Genomic DNA, 26,763 nt, shown 5'->3' with positions numbered 1-26,763 from the left:
TGTGCGACAGTAGAGTGCGCAATAAAATTGTTTGTTTTTGCATCGGAACACGACTCCGTCTGCGCAATCATTACTGCACTCCTACAGTATCAATAATACACCCGAGTGAAGTCTAATAAAAAATTAATAAAAAAAATTAAGTTAAACATAATTTTTTTTCTTTTTTTTTCTCTAAAAGTTCAAGAAATAGTGGCGTGCCGTTAATAGAATCGTGCGTTAACGCGTTAACTTTGACAGCCTTAATATATATATGTATCCACTTCCATTAATTTGTGCTAAGCTAGGCTAGTGGTCTGTATCAGCTTGCATTAATTTGTGCTAAGCTAGGCTAGTGGTCTGGATCCGCTTCCATTCATTTGTGCTAAGCTATAGGCTAGTGGTCTGGATGGGAGCATGTCTATATTCCCCGGGTTCTATGTTCCCCGGGTTCTATGTTCCCCACTCGAGATAAAAAGGGTTCTATGTTCCCCGGGTCCTATGTTCCCCACTCCCGTTGCGGCTCCCGAAAAAGCGACAAGTTGTCCCTTTCACTGCAGTACACGGCTGTAACCAGAAAAGGCACACGTTAACCCTTTCACTGCAGTACACGGCTGTAACCAGAAAAGGCACACGTTAACCCTTTCACTGCAGTACACGGCTGTAACCAGAAAAGGCACACGTTAACCCTTTCACTGCAGTACACGGCTGTAACCAGAAAAGGCACACGTTAACCCTTTCACTGCAGTACACGGCTGTAACCAGAAAAGGCACACGTTAACCCTTTCACTGCAGTACACGGCTGTAACCAGAAAAGGCACACGTTAACCCTTTCACTGCAGTACACGGCTGTAACCAGAAAAGGCACACGTTAACCCTTTCACTGCAGTACACGGCTGTAACCAGAAAAGGCACACGTTAACCCTTTCACTGCAGTACACGGCTGTAACCAGAAAAGTCAAGTCATTAATCCTCATCTTCGTCTTCTTCCTAGAGAAGTCTCTACTAGAAGGTGGTCCAGAGGGGTGGGGGGGGGTGAGTCTCTACTAGGAGGTGGTCCAGAGGGGGGGGGGGGTGAGTTTCTACTAGGAGGTGGTCCAGGGGGGGGGGGGGGGTGAGTCTCTACTAGGAGGTGGTCCAGGGGGGGGGGGGGGGGGGTGAGTCTCTACTAGGAGGTGGTCTAGAGGGGGGGGGGGGGGGTGAGTCTCTACTAGGAGGTAGTCCAGAGGGGGGGGGGGGGGGGGAGTCTCTACTAGGAGGTGGTCCAGAGGGGGGTGAGTCTCTACTAGGAGGTGGTCCAGAGGGGGGGGGGGGGGGGGCTGAGTCTCTACTAGGAGACTAGTAGTCACACACGCGCGCGCGCACACACACACACACTGTGGAACAGTGTCTGTCTGTCTGTCTGTCTGTCTCTCTGCTGTCTCTCTCAAAATAGTATAAGTGGCTATCTTGGCCCTGAGAGCGTTGCTCTCCGGCTGTGCAGCTGGACCCTTCTCAAATAAGCCGAAAAAGGCTATAAGCTTATAAAACTATTTAATAGGCTATACGTTTTAAATTCTTTAATTCACATTTGTTTATTTCAATACATTTTTCCCGACATAATGCTACCTGCCCCGACCAGATCCGTGACTCTGTTGCGATACAGATGAATTATCTACTCAAAATAGTACAAGTGGCTTTTATGGTATTTTACCACTGGTTGAAAACCACTGCTGTAGATCACTGCCGGTATGTGCGCTGGGGTGGCAAGCCTTTATCGCTACCGGGGAACATAGGACCCAGGGAACATAGGACCTTTATTTCAGCGGGGAACATAGGACCCTTTTTTTGTTCGGGAGCATTCGGGAGCAGGCGGGACCGGGGAACATAGAACCTTTATTTCGGGAGTGGGGAACATAGGACCCTTTCTTTTTTTTTTTAAGCGGGGAACATAGGACCCGGGGAACATAGGGATGACCCAGTCTGGATCCGCTTCCATTAATTTGTGCTAAGCTATAGGCTAGTGGTCTGGATCCGCTTCCATTAATTTGTGCTAAGCTATAGGCTAGTGGTCTGGATCCGCTTCCATTAATTTGTGCTAAGCTATAGGCTAGTGGTCTGGATCCGCTTCCATTAATTTGTGCTAAGCTAGGCTAGTGGTCTGTATCCGCTTCCATTCATTTGTGGTAAGCTAGGCTAGTGGTCTGTATCCACTTCCATTCATTTGTGCTAAGCTATAGGCTAGTGGTCTGTATCCGCTTCCATTCATTTGTGCTAAGCTATAGGCTAGTGGTCTGTTTCCACTTCCATTCATTTGTGCTAAGCTATAGGCTAGTGGTCTGTTTCCACTTCCATTCATTTGTGCTAAGCTAGGCTAGTGGTCTGTATCCACTTCCATTCATTTGTGCTAAGCTAGGCTAGTGGTCTGTATCAGCTTGCATTAATTTGTGCTAAGCTATAGGCTAGCTGGTCTGTATCCGCTTCCATTAATTTGTGCTAAGTTATAGGCTAGTGGTCTGTATCCACTTCCATTCATTTGTGCTAAGCTAGGCTAGCTCGCAGCCGGATAGCTTTCCACTGAACGCACGGAGAGGAAATTGGTATCTATCTTCTCGTCTGACTCTGGAGAAGATGGTATAAGCTTGTTTCCCATAACGTTTGGCGTGTTCCTTTAAGACCGGGCGGGCGCTGCACCTGTCGGGGTCAGGGGTGGCGGTGAAGTAGTGGACCCCTGGCAGGGCGGGGTCCTTGGGGACCACAGACACCATGCTCCCCGTGGTCAGGAAGGACCCCTCCATGTTGATGCCACTCTCCTTGTCCCGGAGGATGCTCATCATGGCCTCTGCATTGATGTGACCTGTCAGCGGGTGAAAGAAGTGTAAGGGAAATGTTATCTATGTCCATCTGTGTTAAATCTCTGTACAGCTTTTGACTAGTTAATACTAGGCTAGAGTCTGAGTGTGTCTGTTAACAACGACCAAGGTTGAGGAGATATGACATGGCCTTTTCTCCAGTTCTAGTGAGAGACATAACAAAGCCATAGACCCATTCTTGTTATGATACTTCTCATCTTTATTGTCATTTCTGGTATTTTACGTACGTCATGTCAATTTTGTATTTAATGTACGTCTGACCAAGACCTCTTGGGTCACTTTCTGGTCAGATGCTTTGTGTGTACACACATGTTGTCTCTGATTATAAACTGATAACTTTTTCTATGGCTATGGTCGCAAAAATAAACAATATTTTCTATATTTTTATACAAATTGACTCGATCTGAATTCCTACAGCTTACTGTCATGGCTCATTTTAATATTCCACAACAGAAGATAAACACTTTGACAGGTTGTTAGGGTCCATGTTGAGAGAAAACGGTGCTTTTTCAATGTATGTGATGTATAGATTGGGGAGAGATGACCACAGCTAAAATGGTAGATCGAAATGTGCATGGAAGCAGGAGACGGTGATAGAACGGTGGTGGAACCAGTGGTTTCACAGGCACAGGCCGCGTCAGCGAGGGTTTTGTTATGAATTCCTTAGAAGAACATCTGAGATTAGAGTGTACTGTCTCCCAGGACAGGAGGGAGAGAGGTTCATCTTAATGAAACGTGAGTTTATTAGTGTTAAAGGTTATGCAGTTGTCATGACAACACGTCGCATGACAACCAGAAGGCGGGGCCGTCGTTGCGACGACGAACATCTATAAATCGAACAGGGTTTCCGGGTGTAAGGCAGACGAGAATCTGACTCGGACTAAAATCTGACTGAGACTAAGAGGGAAGAAACCAGAAGAGACTCTCTCCTCTCGACGAGAGAGAGGGGGGGGGGGGGAGAATGGCACATCACCAGTAGCTTCGGCTACCACGAGGATGGTTTTAGGCTAACGAACAGGCCTGAACACTATTGGACTGAACAGCAAAAGGACGATAATATGAACACACCGAAAGATCATTAGAAATATACTCTTCAAGGACAATACAATCTGTTAACATCTGAGCTGAGGTTTCTGTTTAGAGAAATAAAACCATGCTTTTCCTTGTAAGGTATTTCACGTTGTCGAAGTGTCGAATTCTTACGGAGGTGGGGAAGTATTATGGTTTACGGATTGCACTAACGGGGGGAAGATAAGGATCTTATCTACCAGTATCGGAGACGTCAGGACCATTAAAAGTACACAACGCAGAGGAATTGGATGGAGGGCCAAACAGACGAAGACGTGATACTGGCCAGTTTGATCAGAATCTTACAGTTGGTGCCGTGACCCGGATTTGCAAGAGATTAAAACAACGAGAACAGTTGGTTGTTGATGACAGCCAGAAAGCAAGAGATAAGAACAACGGATAAAGACTTTTTCAATAATGGGGCGACAGTGGACAACAGTCATCAATGTGTGGGAGAATCATGATCGAAGCAAGGCCGGCCAGCCCTGGGAGAGAGCGGCGAGTCGAGCGGTCAGGAGGCGAACCAGCGCTGTAGGGGAAACAGCGCTCCGATCAAAAATGTGAGTTCACTGTGCACACGGTTGTTTTGATTTTTTCAAGCCAAATAAAAACGAACAGATAGTGAATCCGTAAACGTAAACATTTCTAGTTCGACACAGAGAATGCCAGCTGTGATAATATGAGCAGAGAGCCATGGTGAAAATCGAGGGTGTTATCTACAGAGAATGAAAAGCAAACGAGGCAGGCTGCACAGTTTTGGTTTAAGGAGGGTAAATGCGAGATGAGGAAAGGGGGGGGGGGGGCGCTTGAATCAGATCGAAAAATTGTTATGGCGGGACTGTTTTCATAACAGAAGGAAAGTCGAAAGGAGATTGTACCAGTGTGTATTATGTCCGATCAGGCAAGAGTATTAGTCTGAGAAAGCGTCCCCTGATAATGGATAGGAAAGAGAGGAAAAACAGCGGTGTTTTCAGGCCTTGGAAGGAGGGGCAGCGTTCGTTTTGTTTGTGAGAGAGTAGCCATTATGAGCGAGTCAAAATGGCCGTGAGCACCACGAGGAGATAACAACAGATAAAGAACCAGGAAGTGACACGTCAACTAAAACACCATGGAGGAGGAGTAGGTCGCCACCTAGTGGCGGAGGGGGGGTAGTGCTGGGGAGTTTTCATTACCCATAGGGGAATATTTAGATAGAGGCCTGTACTACCATCTAGTGGCGGAGTGGGGGAGTGATTCAATAGTGAATCTAATGAGATTAAATAAGAATTGCACAGAAAGATGGTGCAGTTATTTGAATGGGTTAATAATTGAATAAAGAGGGAATTTGAATTCCAGTGGGGCCTTCTCACACCTAATAAATAGGCAGAGTCTTGAGGGGACACGTCACCAGAAAGAACTGGCGCGCGCTGGGGGTCAACCGTGGGACAAACGTAGAGCGCCGAGTGGGTATCGTTTAGCTGCTGGTGTCACGCCGGAAGACAACAAAACAGGGAACAGCCCTGTAGGATTAGATATGGGTGTTGAGAAGGTGGGGGACTAATAGAGAACAAATAGGGGCTTGCAGAGGAAAAAAATATATAGAGAACGAGCTGCAGGCCCAAAGCCATGGTAGACTAATAGCAAAACAAGGGAAGTCGAATGGACAGACGACTGCCGGTGTTGTGTTTCTGCTTTCAAGGGGGGAATGACACCGACAGCGATGGAGATGGCCAGGAGACAGACTGGAGGAGGAGGAAGCCGCAGGGGCCAGGCACCGCAGCCTGGTCCACAGATGATCCACGACGAGAGAGAGGAGACGGCGGCGGTGGAGGAGCAGATGTGGAGAGGACAGCCAGAGACACTGAGCAGTAGCAGACCAGGGGAGACATTTTTGCCTAGGGGACCGCGCCCTGGGAGGGGGACCAGCTCAGGAAAGGAGCCGTCACTGAAAGGGGCCCTTGCCTAGAAGACGGGACCGGCCCGAGATGGGAGGTGTACTGTAAGAGAGGGAAGGGAGCGCTCTGATTTGGACGTGGGGTACCTGAGAGGGGGGCCGAAGGGTTTAGGTGTGTCGTTTGAAAAGTTGCAATCTGTGTTTTTCTCTGTCTCTCTCTCTCTCTCCTCCATGACCGTTGTTTATCCTTTCTGGTTTGGGTGTGATGCGGGTAATGGAAAACAAAAGGAAAACAGCAGACGGCGGGGCCCTAATTGTTATGAGTCTATTTTTGTGTATAATTAATTGAAAAACCAAGTAGTCTTATGATTCTGAGGGGTGATAAGAATCAAGGGGGGATTGAGAGAAAACGGTGCTTTTTCAATGTATGTGATGTATAGATTGGGGAGAGATGACCACAGCTAAAATGGTAGATCGAAATGTGCATGGAAGCAGGAGACGGTGATAGAACGGTGGTGGAACCAGTGGTTTCACAGGCACAGGCCGCGTCAGCGAGGGTTTTGTTATGAATTCCTTAGAAGAACATCTGAGATTAGAGTGTACTGTCTCCCAGGACAGGAGGGAGAGAGGTTCATCTTAATGAAACGTGAGTTTATTAGTGTTAAAGGTTATGCAGTTGTCATGACAACACGTCGCATGACAACCAGAAGGCGGGGCCGTCGTTGCGACGACGAACATCTATAAATCGAACAGGGTTTCCGGGTGTAAGGCAGACGAGAATCTGACTCGGACTAAAATCTGACTGAGACTAAGAGGGAAGAAACCAGAAGAGACTCTCTCCTCTCGACGAGAGAGAGGGGGGGGGGGGGGGGGGAGAATGGCACATCACCAGTAGCTTCGGCTACCACGAGGATGGTTTTAGGCTAACGAACAGGCCTGAACACTATTGGACTGAACAGCAAAAGGACGATAATATGAACACACCGAAAGATCATTAGAAATATACTCTTCAAGGACAATACAATCTGTTAACATCTGAGCTGAGGTTTCTGTTTAGAGAAATAAAACTATGCTTTTCCTTGTAAGGTATTTCACGTTGTCGAAGTGTCGAATTCTTACGGAGGTGGGGAAGTATTATGGTTTACGGATTGCACTAACGGGGGGAAGATAAGGATCTTATCTACCAGTATCGGAGACGTCAGGACCATTAAAAGTACACAACGCAGAGGAATTGGATGGAGGGCCAAACAGACGAAGACGTGATACTGGCCAGTTTGATCAGAATCTTACAATGTGGTTGGTGGTCAGAGAGAGTATGATACAGTAGAGTCAGCAGCGGGGGAAAGAACTGTGTACATGCGACACAAGTATCACTGTTTATATACAGACCCTAACCTGCACCTTGTGTATACTGTTCTTTTTAATTATATAGTTTACACTGTTTAATTTTTCCTCGTCTTTTTATATTCAGAGGTAATTCTAGTGTTTACACCGTTTATTCTCTCATATTTTTATATTCAGAGTTAATTCTATTGTGTACACTCTTTATTCTTTCTCATATTATTATATTCAGATTTAATTTCCTTGCTTACAGTATATTTATGTCTTTCTACTATTACCCTGCCCATACCTCCCCTCCCCCCTCCCCCATGCTGCTAGGAGGTGTAGTGGTTACGTCATTGCTGTTTCCGGCCGGTCCACCTCGCAAAATTGCAACGTATTTCCCCATTGCCCATTTCTAAATTGTCTCGTTTAAAACAAATAAAGCATGAACATTTGCATGGTGTACCTTTCTGTGCGTATTCATCCACAATCTATAGCTCAACGTGAAAATATTCGCAATTAATTGTAAAAAAAATCGCCTAATTTTATTTCAAACAAAAATAAATTATGTTAGTGATAGAAGGGAACTCATTTTGTGCAAAAAATGGAAAGCTTTTCAATGTTCATGTGGCAGAATTGTTACAATAGCCGATAATCCATTTTCCCAATGATAAATCCCTATACGGGTGGACCTCGCGGGCGGTCCAAAGTGACGTCAGACTACACCTCCCTATGACGCTCGAATTTCCCCAAGGGGATCAATGAAGGAATATCTTATCTTATCTTATGTATGGGGCCTCACCGTTGTGCTTCTCCAGCAGGGTCCTTCCCTCACAGTACCTGCTGCCCGCTGCCTCGATCCTGGCTGTGGTCAGGAAGGAGTACACCTCGGCGAAGCTGAACGGGGCCTTGCCATCCCACCAGCCCTGGCTCTGGGCATACTGCCTCATCCCCGGGTGCTCCTTGTCTATCTTGGTCGTTATGCCGTACTGGTTCGAGATGTTACGGTATCCATCTGGAGTGAAGAACATGAGTAACTTCATATCTGGGTCGGCTCAAATTAGGGCTGACCCCTATTAGTCGACTAATCGGTCGAAAGGAGCCGTAGTCGACTGCCAACCTCTTAGTCGAATATATATATATATATATAAATAAATAAAAAATTATACTTTTTTTATTTTATTTTTTTTATCATTCTTTCCAAAGGAAAAGAGGCCTAGAAGCGTGGCTAACGCTAATGGCACGCATACCAGAGGCTAACTGCCTGCGAAAACAGGCACGAGGCAATGAAAGAGGATTTCACCCATCTAATGAACACACTAGACTAGACAAATATCAAGATGTATCCATCAGTGGACCAATTGCATGCTTTTGCAGAGGACAGGACGCCTTCAGTCGACTCCTTCAGACATTAAGCACCCCCTGTAACTGAGGGGTACAATTCCCTGACTGTATTGATAAGTATGGTATCATTAAACCACTACCGCTTTATGTACTTTAACTACTGGCCACACAGTACATGATATAGATATGATGAACACTTTCCCACCATGAAACCAAGTCCACACAAATGTATAAGTCGAATATTTAATATATAGCAAAGGGTATATACAACGTTCACTTAATGACATTTATGATTTGAATGCACTTGTAAGGCAAATGAGTATTCGTAGGCAAATCAACATTGAATGTCCAATCTCTGGTTACGCAGGAAGCAAGTATACAACCTGGTTCTTTAGGGAACTATAGCGATGGTACTTAATGATTATAGCTGGATATACTAAAGGGGGGTCCTGCTGGTTGTAAGTCAGTAGGGGGGGGGGTTAGGAGAGCCGCCGGCGATATCCCATCTGGCCAACGATTTCTTGGGAGAATTCAGAGTGCTGAACACGGTGCCCACAGAACCTTGGTCCACAGATGAATACAGTTGGGCCCTCTTGTAGACGGTAGCTGCCGGTCCACAACGAAGAGACGTGAGGCGACCTCACTCGGGGTAGAGCGCCGTCTCACCTGGACTCCTCTCGGGGGGTAGTTCCAACACTCACCAGTGTTGGCTGTTATCCATGGCATAAATCAAAGCACCCAAAGCAAGTAGATAATCCAAGCCGTGTAGGGCTCGCCGTCGTCCGGGTAAGGTAATCCAATGTGCAGGTCCACTCGTCCTAGCCCAGAACTCCTCGGATGAAAGCACCACACGTGGTCTGCGCAGCCTGGTTAAGACTCTAGATAAAGCGAGGAAACGATGGGGGTACTACTCACTGTATAACTCTAACCGAACGATGCACCATACATAATAGACTATTATTAACTTAATAGAAATACGTCCCACTCGACGGTATAGTGCCAAACTATGACAATTCAACTATTAATCCACACAATGTCTCAATGCCATTCTGAGGCCAAGTTGACCATACTGCACCACACGTGTATCGTGGGTGAGGCTTAACGTCTTGCCACTAGGTTGGAGGGTAAAGAACTAAGGGCTAAGGGACTAAAAGAAAGTTCTACTTTACTTGCGCCATATATATATGCGCTGTGAACAAATAGTACCATTCGTATTTCGCCAGACGTATTCCTACGCGGAACCGGGCTAGTAACGACATGTTCGTCGGCACGATTGAACTTGAACCAAGGGGCTTGGCTGCTGGCGCCAAGTTCTTGTCCAATGAGAGAATGAAACTATTATGGGCTGTTAGTAGACTAAAGGGATATTCAGTGTATATGTACAAGGAATATACAAGGGATATCAAACGATATACAAATACTATTAAATATATATCCATAAATAAATATATATATTCGGTTTAATCTGATCCTTCACAACAGCCGCCCCCTAATTAGTCCCACCTAATTAGCTAAGCAGAGACAGATTAACCGCACTGTCTACCACTCAAGGTCCGCTGTAAGGGTCAGTCAACTCACAAAGTCGTGGGGTCATGGTCGTCATCGATAGTGTCTGGGAGTCTGGGCAGTTCTATTAGCCTCGCCACGGGTCGTGTGTAAGTTCGCCCTTGGACGAGCACCTCAGCTGCTCGGACCTTGCCATCGGCACCGGTGATCACTTTGCTTACGCGGCCAGCCGGCCACATAGCTCTGGGTAGTGACTGGTCGATAATCATGACGACTGTTCCTTCTGTCAAATTGTCTCTCTCTTTTACCCACTTCTGGCGGGTCTGTAGAGACGGTAGGTAGTGGAGTAGAAAGCTGTTCCAAAACTTGTCAGCTAGTACTTGACTGTACCTCCACATTCTTCGGCCGTTCGCTTCTTCAGGCCTGTACATTGTCTGGGGTAGCGCGGGGTCCAGCCGCCCCATCAAGAGTGTGTTGGGGGTGACTGGGTCGACATCTGCTATATCACTGGAGACGTAGCCGAGGGGCTTGGAGTTCAATACTCCCTCGATCTCCGTGAGGACTGTCATTAGGACTTCTTCCGCTACAGTCTGGGCCCCAAGCACGGCGTACAGGGCTGTCTTTATAGAACGTACTTCTCGTTCCCAGGTTCCACCGAAGTGGGGTGCGTTCGGGGGATTAAACTGGAAGTCAATCTGGGATGGAGCGAGGTGGGTCTTAAGTTCTGGGCCCATAGCTTGGAAGCTCTCTCTCAGCTCTCTTTCTCCGCCTTTGAAGTTTGTCCCGTGATCAGACAACAATGTAGACGGTTTTCCTTTCCGTGATGTGAATCTTCGGAAGGCCATAAGGAATGAGTCTGTGCTCATGGTTGGAAGGAGTTCGATATGTATCGCTCTGGTGGTCATGCATTTGAATACAATACCCCACCGCTTCTCGGTTCCTCTTCCTTTCTTTATATACAACGGGCCAAAACAGTCCATGCCTGTGGAGTGGAATGGCTTGTCGCCGAGTCGGAGGCGACAGGGAGGTAGGTCAGCCATCCGGGGTATGCTGGGCTGCGCGCGCCACTTTCGGCAGTCTAGACAGGTTCGCTGGAAGCGTCGCACTGCTTCTCTTCCTTGAAGTATCCAATAGCGACGTCTGATCTCCGCGAAGACTCTCTCTGCTCCTGCGTGGTGTACATCCTCGTCGTATTTCTTTATGATCAGCTCTGTGACCTTGTGTCGGCTGTTCAAGACTATCGGGTACTTAACGTCATCCGGTAGATTGGGGGCCCTCCGCAGACGACCACCCACTCTGATGAGATTATGGGCGTCGCTCTCGGGTGCCAGGTGGAGCAATCTGCTGTCTGATGGGACGGGCTTTCCTCCCTGTAGACAGTCTAGCTCGTCGGGGAACGAGTCTCTCTGGGCTCGTTGTAGTAGAAGAAGTTCTGCTTCTTCGTAGTCAGCTGCTGAAATGTCGGCAGTGGGCTGAATCTCTGGGTGGTGCCACAGAAATGTCTTTAGTTGCGCACTCTGTAGGGTGAGGCAATCATCTATGTTGGGGTCTGTGGAGGCGACTGTGCTCAGTCCACAGAACATAGGTTTCTTGTTCTCAGCCTCCTCTTTACTCGCCTCCCGTGGGGTGGGCGTAGGCCACTCTCCTTCCGGGAGCTTGAGGAACTCTGGTCCGTCACTGTAGATGTTGTGACGGGTGAGGTCATCTAGGGACATTCCCCGGGTGATGACGTCAGCTGGGTTGTGTTTGGTGTCCACATACCGCCAGCTCGCTGCTTCTGTTAACTCTTGAATCTCTGTGACTCTGACTCCCACGAAGACCTTGTATCTGCATGAATCAGACTTGATCCATGTGAGTACTGTCGTGGAATCTGACCACAAGATTGTTCTGTGCACCGGAATGGTGAGTTCACGTTGGATTAACGTGGCTAGATGCGCTCCTGCTAGGGCTGCGCAGAGCTCTAGACGCGGGATAGATTGTTGCTTTCGTGGGGCTATTCTTGAGCGAGCCAGGATGAAGGCGGTGTGTATCTCTCCTCCCTTCTCTTGGGCACGCAAGTAGGCCACTGATCCATAGGCTACTTCAGAGGCGTCGCTGAAGACGTGTAGATCCATCTTGCATGTCTCTGGCCTCTCTGTGGGTGGGAAGTAGCTGCGGCGTATATTGACGCCTGGGAGTGAGCGGAGTTCCGTCTCCCACTCTCTCCATGTGGAGGCAAGGGGTGCGGGTATTGGGTCGTCCCAGCCCTGGTCCTTGTCCCATAGTGCTCGTACAATCATCTTTGCCCTGGTGGTGTAAGGTAGAATACATCCCAACGGGTCATATTGTCTGGCGAGTGTTCTGTACACACTCCGTCTGGTGGTCGGTATCGCCGTCGACCTTCCCTGCTCCGTGGTCAGGGGTTTGTGTCTATAGTGGAGCGAGTCTGTTTTGAAGCGCCAGACTAGTCCTAGTGTCATTTCTTGGGCTTCTCCTGGGATTGTCGCCATCCAGGTCTCGCTGCTGGCAGCCTTGTCCGCGGGGGAGAGGCTGCGCAATACGTGCGGGTCGCTGCTGGCCCACTGCCTGAGATCAAAGCCGCCTTTGATCAGAGAGGCGCGTAGCTTGAGTAGGAGAGCCTCGGCTTCTTCCTGAGTCGAAACGCTTTGTAAACAGTTGTCCACGTAGAAACTGTTCTTCACACTGTGTCGGACCTCTTCATCTGCTGCTGGGTCCTCTGCGACGTGTTTCTGTAGTGCAAATGTAGCACAGCACGGGCTGCATGTAGTTCCGAAAGGGAGGACTTCCCATTGATAGATGGCGGGGTGCTCATCTCCGATCCTCTCTCTCCATAGGAACCGCAGCAGGGGCTTGTCCTCCTCCACTAGTCTCACCTGCAGGAACATCCCTTTGATATCCCCGCTGATAGCCACCTTGTCCTGGCGGAAGCGTAGTAGCACGCCTAGTAGAGAGGGGCCGAGTGTGGGGCCGGGCAAGAGCTCTTTATTCAGATTTTGGGATCCGATCTGGTAGCTGCAGTTAAACACAATGCGATCCTTGCCGTTGTGGTGGACCTTGTGGTGCTGCACGTACCATGATTCGGTCGTCTGATCGGCCTCTTTAATGTCAATCTTCATTACGTGTCTCGCTGTGATTAGCTTCTCAATCTCAGCGCGGTACACACTCTCTTGAGCGGGGTCTTTGGCTAGGCGCCGCTCTGTGTTCAATAGATACCGCTCCGTAGCTTCTTTCGTGGCGTGAAAGGTGGGCATTCCCTCTCGCCTCAGGAGTGGAGTTGCGTATCTCATCACTCCGCCGACTGTGACTCTCTTTGTCCCTTGCTCGAGGAGGTTTATGGCGTAAATGTCTTCTTTAGAACGAATGTCTTTCCTTTCGTTCTTAAAGGGCATTGTCTCTAGTGTCCATAGCCTCTCGACATGCTGCAGGAGAGTGGTGTCTTCTTCTGTCACTCTGGAGTGGAGGCAGCTAGTGGCTGCTGTTCGGTTGAGAGATTTAGCGAGGGGGCCTTGTAGTGTCCATCCTAGGCGGGTCTCGACTGCTGCAGGACAGCCTCTGGGTCCTGTATGGACCCGGTCTATCGGGACTATGAGGTCTGCATGGTCGGAGCCTATCAGCAGGGTCGGGGTGGCGCCGTCTATGAGCGGGATAGGTAGTTGACGCAGGTGCACATATTTATCCATCAGTTTGGCGATGGGGTAGGTGTACTGTGATAGTCCTATTTCTTGGCTGGTGAAAGCATTTGTAATCCTATACCGTCGCTCTGGCTGCCCGCTTGCTGCGATAGTGAAGGAGACATTCTCGCCTTTTATCGTCTTTAAATCTCTTCTTATTGTCCGAATCGTCATTTGGTTCTCGCTCCCCCGCAGTCCCAGCTGGGCCGCAGCGGACGCGAGCAGAAGGGTCTTCTCTGACCCGTCATCAAGGACGGCGTAAGTGTCCATGACTTTATCTTGGTAGCTCAATGTTACACGGACTACCTTTAAGAGCACTTGGGCGCCGCTGCTGCTGGCGGGGTCAATGTACATGACACTTGCCTTTGTGCTGCTCGATGGTGCAGGTGCAGGCTTTCTTCTGTTACTGTCGTGTAGGACATCTAGGTGGGCTCCGTCACACCGACTGCACCTCTTCTTTAGGCGGCACTCGGCTGCCATGTGACTGCGCGCACATCGGTAACAGCGCCTGTTGGACTTTATCCATTGACTCACTTCTTCTGCATTCATCTTTGTGAACAGGTCACATTGTGACAGCCAGTGTTCCTTCTCGCAGTACGGGCACACCATCTTCCACTTCTCTTTTCTCGAGGGGGTACTGTGGTTCTTACTGCTCGGTACTGATTCTGATTGGTGCATGACAGTCACCGATCTTCTTCCATCGTTTATTCTCCTGGGTCCCTCTCTGGAGCTTGGTGTGCTCCGCACGAACGTATCCAGTCGTAGGCTGCTGACTTCTCTCGCCAGGAAGTCGGCTAGATCGAGGAGGGATAGTTCGGGACCGCTAGGATCACGGTGGTCTCTCTGCCGCCTAAAGCGCTCTTGTCTGGCGGGTGGCAGCTTCTCTAAAATCCTCTCGACGTTAGAGTTGGCGTATAGCTCGTGCATACCCTTTTCTCGTTGCGCTCCCAGCATCCCTACCAGGGACTGCACTTTTATAGACAGGTCGTCTAATGAGCGATTGTCTGTTGCTGGGGGTAGGCGGTCAATATGCCTTATCTCTTGGATTACGTAATCCCATATACGTCCATATCTCTGGTCCAGCGCTGCTAGAGCCGCGGTGTATGGGGTCGTAGAGGTGGCATAGGCTAGCGCTATATTGTGCGCTCGGGGTACTTTCAGGTGCTTCAGTAATATTGCATACTTGTGGCGTTCATCAGCGACATCCACCATCATTGTCTCTAGGCACATCCGGAGCTCCGTGTACTGTGCTCGATTCTCATAGGTGAAGTCTGGAAACGTCGGTGTACCAATGTATGACGCCGTGGATGGCTGATACATCGGCGAGCGTTGGGGGAGAGGCCTCCTAGGCGAGTCTCCTCTTGCGCCTCTCTGTGGGCTGGTACCGGCAGGGTACCATGGCCCGCTGGTCCAGGTGCTATTCCTCGGGGCTGGTCGTGCGTCATGCTCACCCGTGAATAGAGTCGGGGGTCTGTAGCGCAGCGCCGCGGGGGTATAGCCTGGGCTGTACTGGACCTCCTGGTCCGGTGGAGTACTGTGCTGTCGTCGGGCTTGGTTCTCCTCCTCTCCCTCTTCTTCTTCTATCAGGTCCTCTAGATCCTGTAGTCGTTTATTTAGCTTCTCCGCAGTGTATGCCGCTCCTTCCTTGTAGCTGGGTCTCGCTTGGACCGGTCGGGGAAGGGGGTCTGCGGGGGGTATAGGCTTGGTCTGTTGGTCAAGTTCAGGGTCGCTTGCTCGGTTAGGGGATGCTGCCCTTGACTGTTGTCTCGACGAGTTCCTTGAACCCCTGGCGGAGGGAGAGGGTGTTGCCTTGGTGATCAGCTGCTCCATTAGCTGCGCTTGTAGTCTGTCGTGCTCGCCCTGTAGTCTGTCGCGCTCGGTTTCGCGCTGGATGAGAGCGAGGTCGCGCTCTGCCTCTCTTTGGGCACCGTCAGCGGCGCGCTGGGTGTCTGCTCGGTCTCTTGCCATATTCTCTTCCGTCTGAAGGCGTCTCATCTCCAGGCATATGCGCTCTTCTTCGCTCCGTTGCTGCGTCTGGAGTCGATCGCGTTCACCCTGAAGTCGATCGCGTTCACCCTGGAGTCGATCGCGTTCGGTAGAGGCTGTCAGGCTGACGAGGAACGCCTGTGATAGCATCCTCTCCGCTTCGCTGGGGGAAGACGGTTGTAGAGGTGAGCCGCTCCTGGCTGTACTCGTTGGGGAGTCCTGGAGCTCTATCTCCTCGGCGCTCTCCTCATCTTGTTCCGTGCAGAGTTCTCCCTCTGTAGGGTTGTCTTCCTCCCGGGGCTGGTCGGGGACTACTTCTTCGGTATTGGCGGGGGGTAAAGGCATGTCAGCTCCCTCCTGGTCCCCACCGTGAGCTTGGTCAGTTACATTAGAACCCACTAGGGCCTCTGTGGTCGGGGTAACCTGGTCGTTAAGGTCAGACATAATTTTACTTTCTACTTTTACCGCGTTTACCGTTTGTCGAAGGCTAGGTAGTTGACTGACAGCGTAATCCTCTAAGTACTGAGGTGTCTGTCGTCTGCGCCGCGGGCGTTCTACGTTAGGAGGACCGTTTCGTGGAGTGTTCATCATAGGCCATTTCAATATTAATAACACTATATTAATATTACACTAGTTACCCTCCGGCTCGAAGGACCAATTGTAACTGAGGGGTACAATTCCCTGACTGTATTGATAAGTATGGTATCATTAAACCACTACCGCTTTATGTACTTTAACTACTGGCCACACAGTACATGATATAGATATGATGAACACTTTCCCACCATGAAACCAAGTCCACACAAATGTATAAATCGAATATTTAATATATAGCAAAGGGTATATACAACGTTCACTTAATGACATTTATGATTTGAATGCACTTGTAAGGCAAATGAGTATTCGTAGGCAAATCAACATTGAATGTCCAATCTCTGGTTACGCAGGAAGCAAGTATACAACCTGGTTCTTTAGGGAACTATAGCGATGGTACTTAAATGATTATAGCTGGATACACTAAAGGGGGTCCCGCTGGTTGTAAGTCAGTAGGGGGGGGGGGGTTAGGAGAGCCGCTGGCGATATCCCATCTGGCCAACGATTTCTTGGGAGAATTCAGAGTGCTGAATACGGTGCCCACAGAACCTTGGTCCACAGATGAATACAGCTGGGCCCTCTTGTAGACGGTAGCTGCCGGTCCACAACGAAGAGACGTGAGGCGACCTCACTCGGGTTAGAGCGCCGTCTCACCTGGACTCCTCTCGGGGGTAGTTCCAACACTTACCAGTGTTGGCTGTTATCCATGGCATAATCAAAGCACCCAAAGCAAGTAGATAATCCAAGCCGTGTAGGGCTCGCCGTCGTCCGGGTAAGGTAATCCAATGTGCAGGTCCACTCGTCCTGGCCCAGAACTCCTCGGATGAAAGCACCACACATGGTCTGCCCAGCCTGGTTAAGACTCTAGATAACGCGAGGAAACGATGGGGGTACTGCTCACTTTATAACTCTAACCGAACGATGCACCATACATAATAGACTATTATTAACTTAATAGAAATACGTCCCACTCGACGGTATAGTGCCAAACTATGACAATTCAACTATTAATCCACACGATGTCTCAATGCCATTCTGAGGCCAAGTTGACCATACTGCACCACACGTGTATCGTGGGTGAGGCTTAACGTCTTGCCACTAGGTTGGAGGGTAAAGAACTAAGGGCTAAGGGACTAAAAGAAAGTTCTACTTTACTTGCGCCATATATATATGCGCTGTGAACAAATAGTACCATTCGTATTTCGCCAGACGTATTCCTACGCGGAACCGGGCTAGTAACGACATGTTCGTCGGCACGATTGAACTTGAACCAAGGGGCTTGGCTGCTGGCGCCAAGTTCTTGTCCAATGAGAGAATGAAACTATTATGGGCTGTTAGTAGACTAAAGGGATATTCAGTGTATATGTACAAGGAATATACAAGGGATATCAAACGATATACAAATACTATTAAATATATATCCATAAATAAATATATATATTCGGTTTAATCTGATCCTTCACAACACCCCCCACAGCCCAAATGGAATGATAAAAATAAAAAGATTTTTTTTAAAGAAATATTAAAAACATTATACTTTTTTTTTGTCGACCAATAGTCGACTAACGGCACATTTTGGACAATCATAGTCGACCATCCAAATCCTTAGTCGGGGACAGCCCTAGCTCAAATAGTTGTTGATAGTACGACAACATGGTTAACCGTCTGTAGTGTGGTAGTGAAAGGGTTAACCTTCTGTAGTGTGGTAGTGAAAGGGTTAACCTTCTGTAGTGTGGTAGTGAAAGGTTAACCATCTGTAGTGTGGTAGTGAAAGGTTAACCGTCTGTAGTGTGGTAGTGAAAGGTTAACCATCTGTAGTGTGGTAGTGAAAGCCCTTCTGTAGTGTGGTAGTGAAAGCGTTAACCTTCTGTAGTGTGGTAGTGAAAGCGTTAACCATTTGAATGAATGAATGAATGACCTTTATTTATATAGCACCATTCACAGCACAAATGCACAGGGTGCTTTACACTACAGCATAACATGTAAAGAAATCTGAAATAATAATAATAATAATAATAATAATGTAATAATAATATAATAATAATGCAGGACCTCTTTAGAGAGAGGTCTTTATTCGGCATGCAACGACACAACGACGATATTCGGGTTTACGCCCCGACCGTTGAGTGCCACACCCGAGAATATTCTGGTGTTTTTATTATTATTTTTTTATTAGCGATCTGAAATCATATTGCATCACGCGAGCCTACCGTTGGAGATCCAGGGACCGCCGGCGATCAGATGTGAAAAAAGCGCCCCCTATCGTCTCCCAGATGGTAAATCACCCTTTTGGAATGGACTCAATGAAAGTGAATGGGAGAACGGATTTCTGACTCCACATTTTACTTCTCACTGATGCAGCCGGGGTTACCAGAGTTCATTCTGGAGCCTCTGAGCCGCAGGGAATCATGTGTTCTACTGTACACACGTTGGATCAATACACTTATCGATTTTTTCGAATGGTGATCAGGAATTGGAATATACCATTTGGATACCATCTGATGTCAGGTAAGGAATCTATGTTATCAGTGTTAGGATAATCAGACTCGTTTTCACGGAGATATAAGCGTTTCCACTATATGTGATATAGCTGTTTTGACTGTAAAAGCCATGAGGAAATAATAGCAGCGATTATCAGCGCACGGTACGAGCGTGCGTGCGCACACATATACTATCGATCATCTAGCGTTTATTTGAAAACGATTCATAAATAGTCCGACAAATGATAACGTTCTGGAATATTCCAGTAAAAGGCGATTATCATAGAATGGGTTGTTTTTCCCCGGAAAACGGGTGATTTTCAAAATGCTATCAAACGGAAATGAAGCGATAAAAATACAATCTGCCTTGCCAATGTTGACTGGAAAATGATTCTTTGATAAGCGATGGGCAGATTAGACACATAGCCATAATTTAAAACATAGATTAGGCGATATTAACGTTAACATTGGCCGTGGACCGTGGCATCAAGGGGGTAAAAAGGGAAACCCGGCGTGGCACTCAAAGTGTTAAAGGAGTTTTCTGAGGGGGCAGTTTGCAGGTCCAGGGGGAGGGCATTCCAGAGCCTTGGTGCCGTCACCTTTGTAGTGCGGCAGTGAAAGGGTTAATGAGCGAACATGTGGCAGGTAGCTCGCCTGGTTACCTTCTATCCTCTCTGCTGCCCAGTACTTCCCTGCCGTCTCCAGCAGCCAGGCCTCCCTCCTGTCTGACACCAGGAAGCTGTTGTGGTAGGTGAAGCCACACTGGTCCTCCATGCAGGGTCCTCCCTGGCCGTGGCGCTCCAGCAGCCCCGCGATGACGTCCACCGCTCCCTCCGCACTGTCCGCTCTCTCCAGGCCGAGTCTGGAAGACAGGTTGTGGATTTATTGCATATTTTATTTTATCTTTTTTATTTTATTTGCAGTGAAAAGCTTGGGGCAGCGTATACCTTATACAATGTACTTGAACAAATTAATTATTTGGAACTTTTGTTTGCTATTTTATTTAAATTATGTTTTTAAGTTGCAGCAAATTTCTTTATTGAAATTTTTTGGCTCCCAGACGGGGGGGGCACCCCCTAGTTGTGACTCTGCACCATCTTCTCTGCACCCAAAGGCTTTCTTGGGAAAGTCCTGTATATTGCATTGCCTTGTTCGTGAGGGTTGCCCCTCCCCCCTCCAAGTTCAAGTTCAAGTTTGTTTATTAATTGTCACAATAAAATACACATACTTTACGGTGAAATGGTTGGTTCTGTATGAGCCCCTGAGTGTGCTTCATACAGTAAAAGAAAGTAAGTAAAAAAGTAAAGAGGAATATACAATATACATATACTCCAAACTCTATACATAGCTATTGATCTGTGTAAGAAGAGACTATTTGAATGCAATCTAACAATTGCAATTACATTTATATTAAACAGCAACTTAAGTCTGGTACATGCATCAGTCCGATGCATTTTCTATTAGCGAGCAAAACCCAATGATTCTGAATTATTATGGTGGTTTGTTTTGGGTTTTATCTGGGAAACAATGTATATACTGTATAATAACACTGTACATACTGTATATATATATATATATATCTATATCTGTATGAATATATCTGCATATTCCTGTATACCTATATACATACCCACTCTGTGCATTGTACATGCTGTAGATACCATATATTTTTTTATCTACTTTTTCTCCCCATTTTCTATTTTTCTCCCATCCCAATTTCGTATTATCCAATTCTACCCTCCCCTGTCTCGAACGTTGTTAGACCATGCCTCCCACTGGTCGGCTGCAATGTGGACGAAGCCTTGCATCACGTGTCCTCTCCGGTACATGAGAAGGCAACCATCGCATCTTTTCACCTGCACCGCGCAATCTCTCAGCGGTGAGGAGTAACGCGTGGGAGGCTCACGCTGCCCCCGTTGCTTCCTGATTCTGCTGTACAGGCGCACCAACCGACCTGTAGGAGTCGCTGTCCACAACGTCCGATCCCCACCCACCGGCTTTCCCACCCCCTAATACTGCCAATTGTATTAGTATGAACGACCAGCCAAGCCGGAAGCAAACGCCGAGAGCTGGGCTCGAACCCAGCATCTCCTGCGTTAGTGGCGAGCGCCTTGCCCACTGCGCCACTTAGCCGCCCTGTAGATACCATATCTGTATCTGTACATATCTCATACCTACTCTTACTAGTTATACCACTGGTCAGTATGGCTTACTATCATAGTGTCTTTATACCTGTATCACTGTACATATTAATACTGTACATGTCAGATTAGCATATTTACCCAGTAGCTTCGTTATATACGGTATATATATTCCATATAATCACCTGCTACACTGTATATTGTTATGCACTTTACTGTTTACCATGCACTCTCTGGTTAGATGTTTTCATTGCACTGTACTTGTGTTGTACGATGACAACTTGAATAAAACAATGAAAACTTCAACTTCAAATTACTTTGTTCCTTTCGGAACTTCATTTGTGCAGTGGTTAAAAGCCAAACATACAGCCACAATACATAGACACTCACCACTATAATAAACACCAGCTTCGTTAAAACTACAGTAAAAAAAGACCACTATAAAAAACACCAACTACATTAAAACTACAGTACTTAAAACATGATATATTAAAGTCCATATGGAGCAATTCTATATGTATATAAGTAATAAATAATAAAAATACAGGTGATATGTGTCCATCATATCAATAACAATAACCTCACCTGACAAGATCCATGCCAAGAAGAGCCTCCTCGTCATCGGCGTCCTCTCTGCCCCACACCGCCTCGTTCCCAATGCACACCTGGTGCTCGTTCGCCCCCATCTCCGCCCCCCACAGCCACGCCGGTCTGCTCAGGATGACTGCATGCGTGTGGGCAGCCTGCTCGATCGCTATGTAGGTGCACTGGAGAGAGAGAGAGAGAGAGAGAGAGAGAGAGAGAGAGAGAGAGAGAGAGAGAGAGAGAGAGAGAGAGAGAGAGAGAGAGAGAGAGAGAGAGAGAGAGAGAGAGAGAGAGAGAGAGAGAGAGAGAGAGAGAGAGAGAGAGAGAGAGAGAGAGAGAGAGAGAGAGAGAGAGAGAGAGAGAGAGAGAGAGAGAGAGAGAGAGAGAGAGAGAGAGGAGAGAGGAGAGAGAGAGAGAGAGAGAGAGAGAAGCTGTCAAGGGGTTTATGGTCTCTGTGTACGTGCACTAGGGCTGTCACTTTAACAAAAAATCGAATTCGATATTCGTTGCAGAATTGTAAACAAGTTCGAATTCGAATTTTTAAATAAAGTCTAAGATATTTTCAACGTTTTGGCTACTTTTTTTTAATTTTTTTATACCATTTTTACCATTGTGTTTTGTTTGTTTTGAAAAAAAAGGAAAATAAAAAAGATTTGATAAAATTCTTATTTTTTTATTTCTCCCTTCAAGTTCGAATCTTGTGTTTTTATGTCAAATCAAATTAAATTCGAAAATAATGTGACAGCCCTAACGTGCACTAAAGAGAGAGCAGCTGTCAAGGGGTTATGGAGGTCAGACTCATTTCATACATACATTTCATTTCAACTACTAGTGTTATAGTACAGTAGAAAGGTAAAAATAGGCAGTAAACAATATAATTAACTCTGAATATACGCATATGAACAAGTAGGCACTAGGCAGTGTAATCTAAAGTGCAGATGAGGGTCTGTATGCCCCATCAGTTATATTAAACGTTACAATAAATTTGGTCAATAACACTTAGGATCTAAATATATACTATGAGTAAGTATATACAGTATACACAGGTGCAAAAAAGGTACCCTAGATGGGTCATGGAGTTATTGCAGGGCTTTCCCTAAACCAGCGGTTCTCAAACTACGGTTTGTGACCTAAAGTGGGGTCACGGGTAGGTGACAGTGGGGCGCATTGGCAAGTAAAAAAAAAATATATATATATATATAATAAAAAATATATATATTTATGTTCTGGCAACATATTTTGGCTAAATATGCCTCGTTTTATAAATATGTATTGATAACATAGTGCTGTATTGAAATGTTCTAATAAATATGCATGATCAAGTTCAACAACGTGTGCTTTTATTTTGATATTCCTTAATTCCATGTTGAAATTATGCGATACATTAAGTGCGGGGTCCCCCAAAAGAAATCCTAAATAAAATGGGGTCATGGTATAAAAAGTTTTGAGAACCCCTGCCCTAAACGATGGTATAGGGCCGTGTTTCGCAGGGCACTGAGGTTACCCTAATTTACAGCGACGACGGGTTTACAAAACAAGACACAATTTATCTGCAATTTCACAGATATAGACACAATAAATATGAATAAACTAAACAAAAACATCTGCTAAGACGGTTACAAGTCGACACACAGTGGTCGGAGATCATACTTTTAAATGCAGCAAGAGTCAGAGTCTGCTTCAGGGTCCGTTGGAGGGCATTCGGTGTTGGAAGCATCATGTTCAAGTTCAAGTTGGTTTATTATTATTAATTGTCATAGTAAAATACAGAATACTTTATCATGAAATGCTTTTTTCTGTATGAGCCCCTGGGAGTGTGCTAGATAAAAAGTATAAAATAGAAAGTCAAAAGTACGTACAATAAAGTGTTCAGTCAATATACATATATACAATTTACAATACAGAGTAAAAAGAGTAACAGTGAGGTACAATGCAGGAATGGGATGAGGTACAAACTTAGGGTAAGGTGCAATGAGGTATGAATTGTAGTGAAAATCTCTTTACTAATAAATATAAAGTGTGTTAAAAGCGTTTATTTAAAGTGAGTGTGTATATGTGGATGTGTGTGCAGTGAGTGTAGATGATGGGTTGTTACATAGTGTCCTTGTCATTGAGCATCCTGATGGCCTGGGGATAGAAGCTCCTTCTGAGTCTCTCTGTACTGGCCATGAGACTCCGGTATCGCTTTCCTGACCGCGGCAGTTCAAAGAGGCAGTTGTTTGGGTGACAAACTCAAACAAATCACATTTGAACTGTTCTTCTTTTATTCCAGAATGTATGTGTGTAAGTGCAAATAACAATAAACAAATAAACAAAGGAAAAAGCAGTTGTTCCTAGTTCGGAGCAAACTGGAGGAACCCTAAGAACCAAGCCGTCACTATCGGACCTACCTCCACCTTCTCTCCTGGACCAAAGTCTCTGGCAGGAAAGTACACCACCTCTTGGACTTCATCACAGGGCCGGTCGGAGTTCTTCCCGAACACAATGCGTTGCCCCTCGGTGGAGGGGGGCAGAGCCACGAAGGTGTCACAGGAAGACGGCGGGTACATCTGGCCTGGTAATTCAGCTGTGGATAGAAGGTAAGAACAACACGTTACGTTCAAACATATAGGGGCGACAGTGGCTCGGGAGGTAGAGCAGTCGTCTGGCAATCCGGAGGTTCCCGGTTCGATTCCTGCTCCTCCTGGCCCTGGGAAGCGTGTCGTGTCGATGTGTCCTTGAGCGAGACACTTAACCCCTAATTGCTCCCGATGTGCAGGTTGGCACCTTGCATGGTTGCCTCCACCGTCTGTGAGTTTATGTGTGAGTGAATGGGTAAAATGTGAGTAACAAATTGTAAAGCGCTTTGGATAAAAGCGCTATATAAAAAAGCAGACATTTACCAAACAGCACACTGCCCTGCAGAAGCTAACCACAGTAACGATGCAAACAGTGAAACTGAGAAAAATGGCTTTAAAGTTATTTGACTATATCCAGTAATTTTGTAGTTACTGCAATTCTTTATACGCTTTTTCTCTAAAAACGGAGCAAGGTTGAACTCTGTATGATATCATGTACAATAATGCTGTATATACACCGTATATTTATTCTCACCCTATATATATATTTATCCACACCTGTCTGTACTTACCTGCACATAATCCTTTTACATATCTGTAGTATACTATATCTATATCTTTGCATATCCTACTCTTACTAGTTACGCTGCTGGCCAGTACGACTACTACCACTACTACCATACTGTCTCACGTACATATTATACTACAACTCTGTACATACATCTGATTAGCACTATTACCCAGTTTAATCACCTGTACATTGTATATTGCTGTTGCACTTTACTGTTACATTTGCACTCTGGTTGGATCCCAAATGTATTTTCGTTATTGTACTTGTGCTGTATCATGACAATAAATGTGAATGTAATCTAATCTAATCTTCTGCAGGGCAGTACACTGACCTTAAATACTAGCTGGGTTACAAATGTAGCATATGGCTAAACTGTAGTGTAGCTAAAGGTGTATATTTGTATATCTGGTATGTATAGATGTAGCAGTACTGTGTATGTCATGTATGTCATGTTATTATGATGAATTTAAAATGGGGGACCCTGATGATGTAAACAAGACGAAAGTATTTCTCTGGTCTGCATCCCCTTAGCAATTGTGTGTATTGAGCTGTACTGTATTGTACCGATTCTGCAATCTGTTAATAAACTTTTCAATCAATCAATCAATCAATCAAAGTGCTTACCAATGTGGCGAGAGTACGTTGATGCACACCAACGATACTAGGTAGCTACTATGAATCACTTTTAGTTTCTATTCAGTTCCACTGCTTCTAAAAGGGCAGAGGTTAGGATTACAGATGACACGCCCCCTACTGCGCGCGCCGCACCGGAAAAACAACATTGTAAAAAATTATGAATTTGAAGATAGTTTCTTATTTATTCATACCGTCGTTAATTATAAGGGAAAGGCAAACTGGGTTCAACATAAATGTATATCTAAATACAAAAAAAATGACAAATGACACTTCTCACCAGATTGGCGTTTATTTATTTCGTCATATAACATTATGTACTACTACTACTACTACTAACTAGGCTTTCACACTTAAATTGTGGATATCATGGATCTTATTTGGACTTTATTTATATCATGTTCATTTTCAATTCATCATAACATAATATGACACACAGACTATGCATTACAGGCACAGGCTCAGTACATCCACAGGGTGGAGCTATAGTCTAGCCTAAACCACCCTGTAACAATATCCTACTATTCTCGAAGTCAACTTCCTGTTGTGTTCCTTTGTCATGTATGGCATAAATGTCACTATGAATTGAAAATGGGGGACCCTGATGTAAACAAGACAAACGTCTTTCTCTGGTCTGCATCCCCTTAACAATTATGTGTATTGAGCTGTACTGTATTGGACCCATTCTGCAATCTGTTAAATAAAGTTTTCATTCATTCATTCATTCATTCATCCATTCATTCATTCTGTCTTTTTAACTTTCTGTCTAAGCTTGGGGGGGAAACATGCACTTTTAGAATCACCAGAAAGTAGGGATGTCCGATATTATCGGCCGACCAATATTATCGGCCGATATCGGCAGTAAAATGTGATATCGGAAAATATCGGTATCGGTTTAAAAAAAGAAAAAAACAATAACAATATTTGTTATATATATATCCAGTGAAATTATTAGTTACCTGAAATTATTCCGTTTTTTTGGGGGGGAAACCCTGCATATATCGGTATCGGTATCGGTTGATATCGGTTGATATCGTTATCGGAAATTAAGAGTTGGACAATATCGGAATATCGGTATCGGTAAAAAAGCCAATATCGAGCATCCCTACCAGAAAGGCTTTCGAAATAGTGAAATGCCATGTTGGCCTCGATATTTTCAAAACAAATGACACGAAAAGGTTATGAAATGAACAAGAATGTGATAAAAATATGTAATAAAAACGGAGCTCAACGCATACAATTTATCGTAGAAATAAGTTTGTTTCCCCAATACCAAGATGGCGGCGGTCTAGTGATGTCAGAGTGTCTTCGAGATGTATGCAGCGAGAACAACCAATAACAACCCGACTCCCACTTCTTGTTTACGAGAACAACCAATAACAAACCGACTCCCACTTCCTGTTTTCATGTGTGTCGCTAACGTCGCAGCTAACGCCAGTTCACAACAAGCCGTATATTCTTAAATTCTTCTAAAATTGGTAGATTTCCCATTCAGCCATGGGGAAATCGTTTGCTAATTTTATGTGCAAAAAAGATTTCCATCCTGCGTCGAAGTCAAATATAAAAAAGGTGAGTGGTGTGTGGCAGTATGTTTGTGAGTTA

General features: G+C 46.0%; 1 protein-coding gene across 2 annotated transcripts in view; it reads right to left on the bottom strand.

Annotated features, from left to right (window-relative positions):
• The window catches only part of scrn3 (secernin 3), a 33,290-nt gene extending 8,023 nt beyond the window's left edge, over nucleotides 1-25,267 (bottom strand). Inside the window, exons 1-6 of one of the 2 annotated variants that reach the window (XM_084310158.1) lie at nucleotides 25,153-25,267; nucleotides 23,790-23,965; nucleotides 21,400-21,581; nucleotides 19,336-19,535; nucleotides 7,895-8,107; nucleotides 2,650-2,812 (exon numbers count right to left, since the gene is read on the bottom strand). In XM_084310158.1, the coding sequence (XP_084166284.1) occupies nucleotides 2,650-2,812; nucleotides 7,895-8,107; nucleotides 19,336-19,535; nucleotides 21,400-21,581; nucleotides 23,790-23,948 (917 nt within the window). In that variant the 5' untranslated portion in view covers nucleotides 23,949-23,965; nucleotides 25,153-25,267. The remainder of the gene's footprint in view (nucleotides 1-2,649; nucleotides 2,813-7,894; nucleotides 8,108-19,335; nucleotides 19,536-21,399; nucleotides 21,582-23,789; nucleotides 23,966-25,152) is intronic. The other variant, XM_084310159.1, reaches the window with a different exon arrangement.
• Nucleotides 25,268-26,763: the final 1,496 nt, after the last annotated feature.

Source organism: Notolepis coatsorum (assembly GCF_963971535.1).
Source record: "Notolepis coatsorum genome assembly, chromosome: 3".
NCBI classification, from domain to species: domain Eukaryota; kingdom Metazoa; phylum Chordata; class Actinopteri; order Aulopiformes; family Paralepididae; genus Notolepis; species Notolepis coatsorum.
Note: the sequence above shows the minus strand (reverse complement) of the source record. Positions and strands in the feature narration are given on the sequence as shown.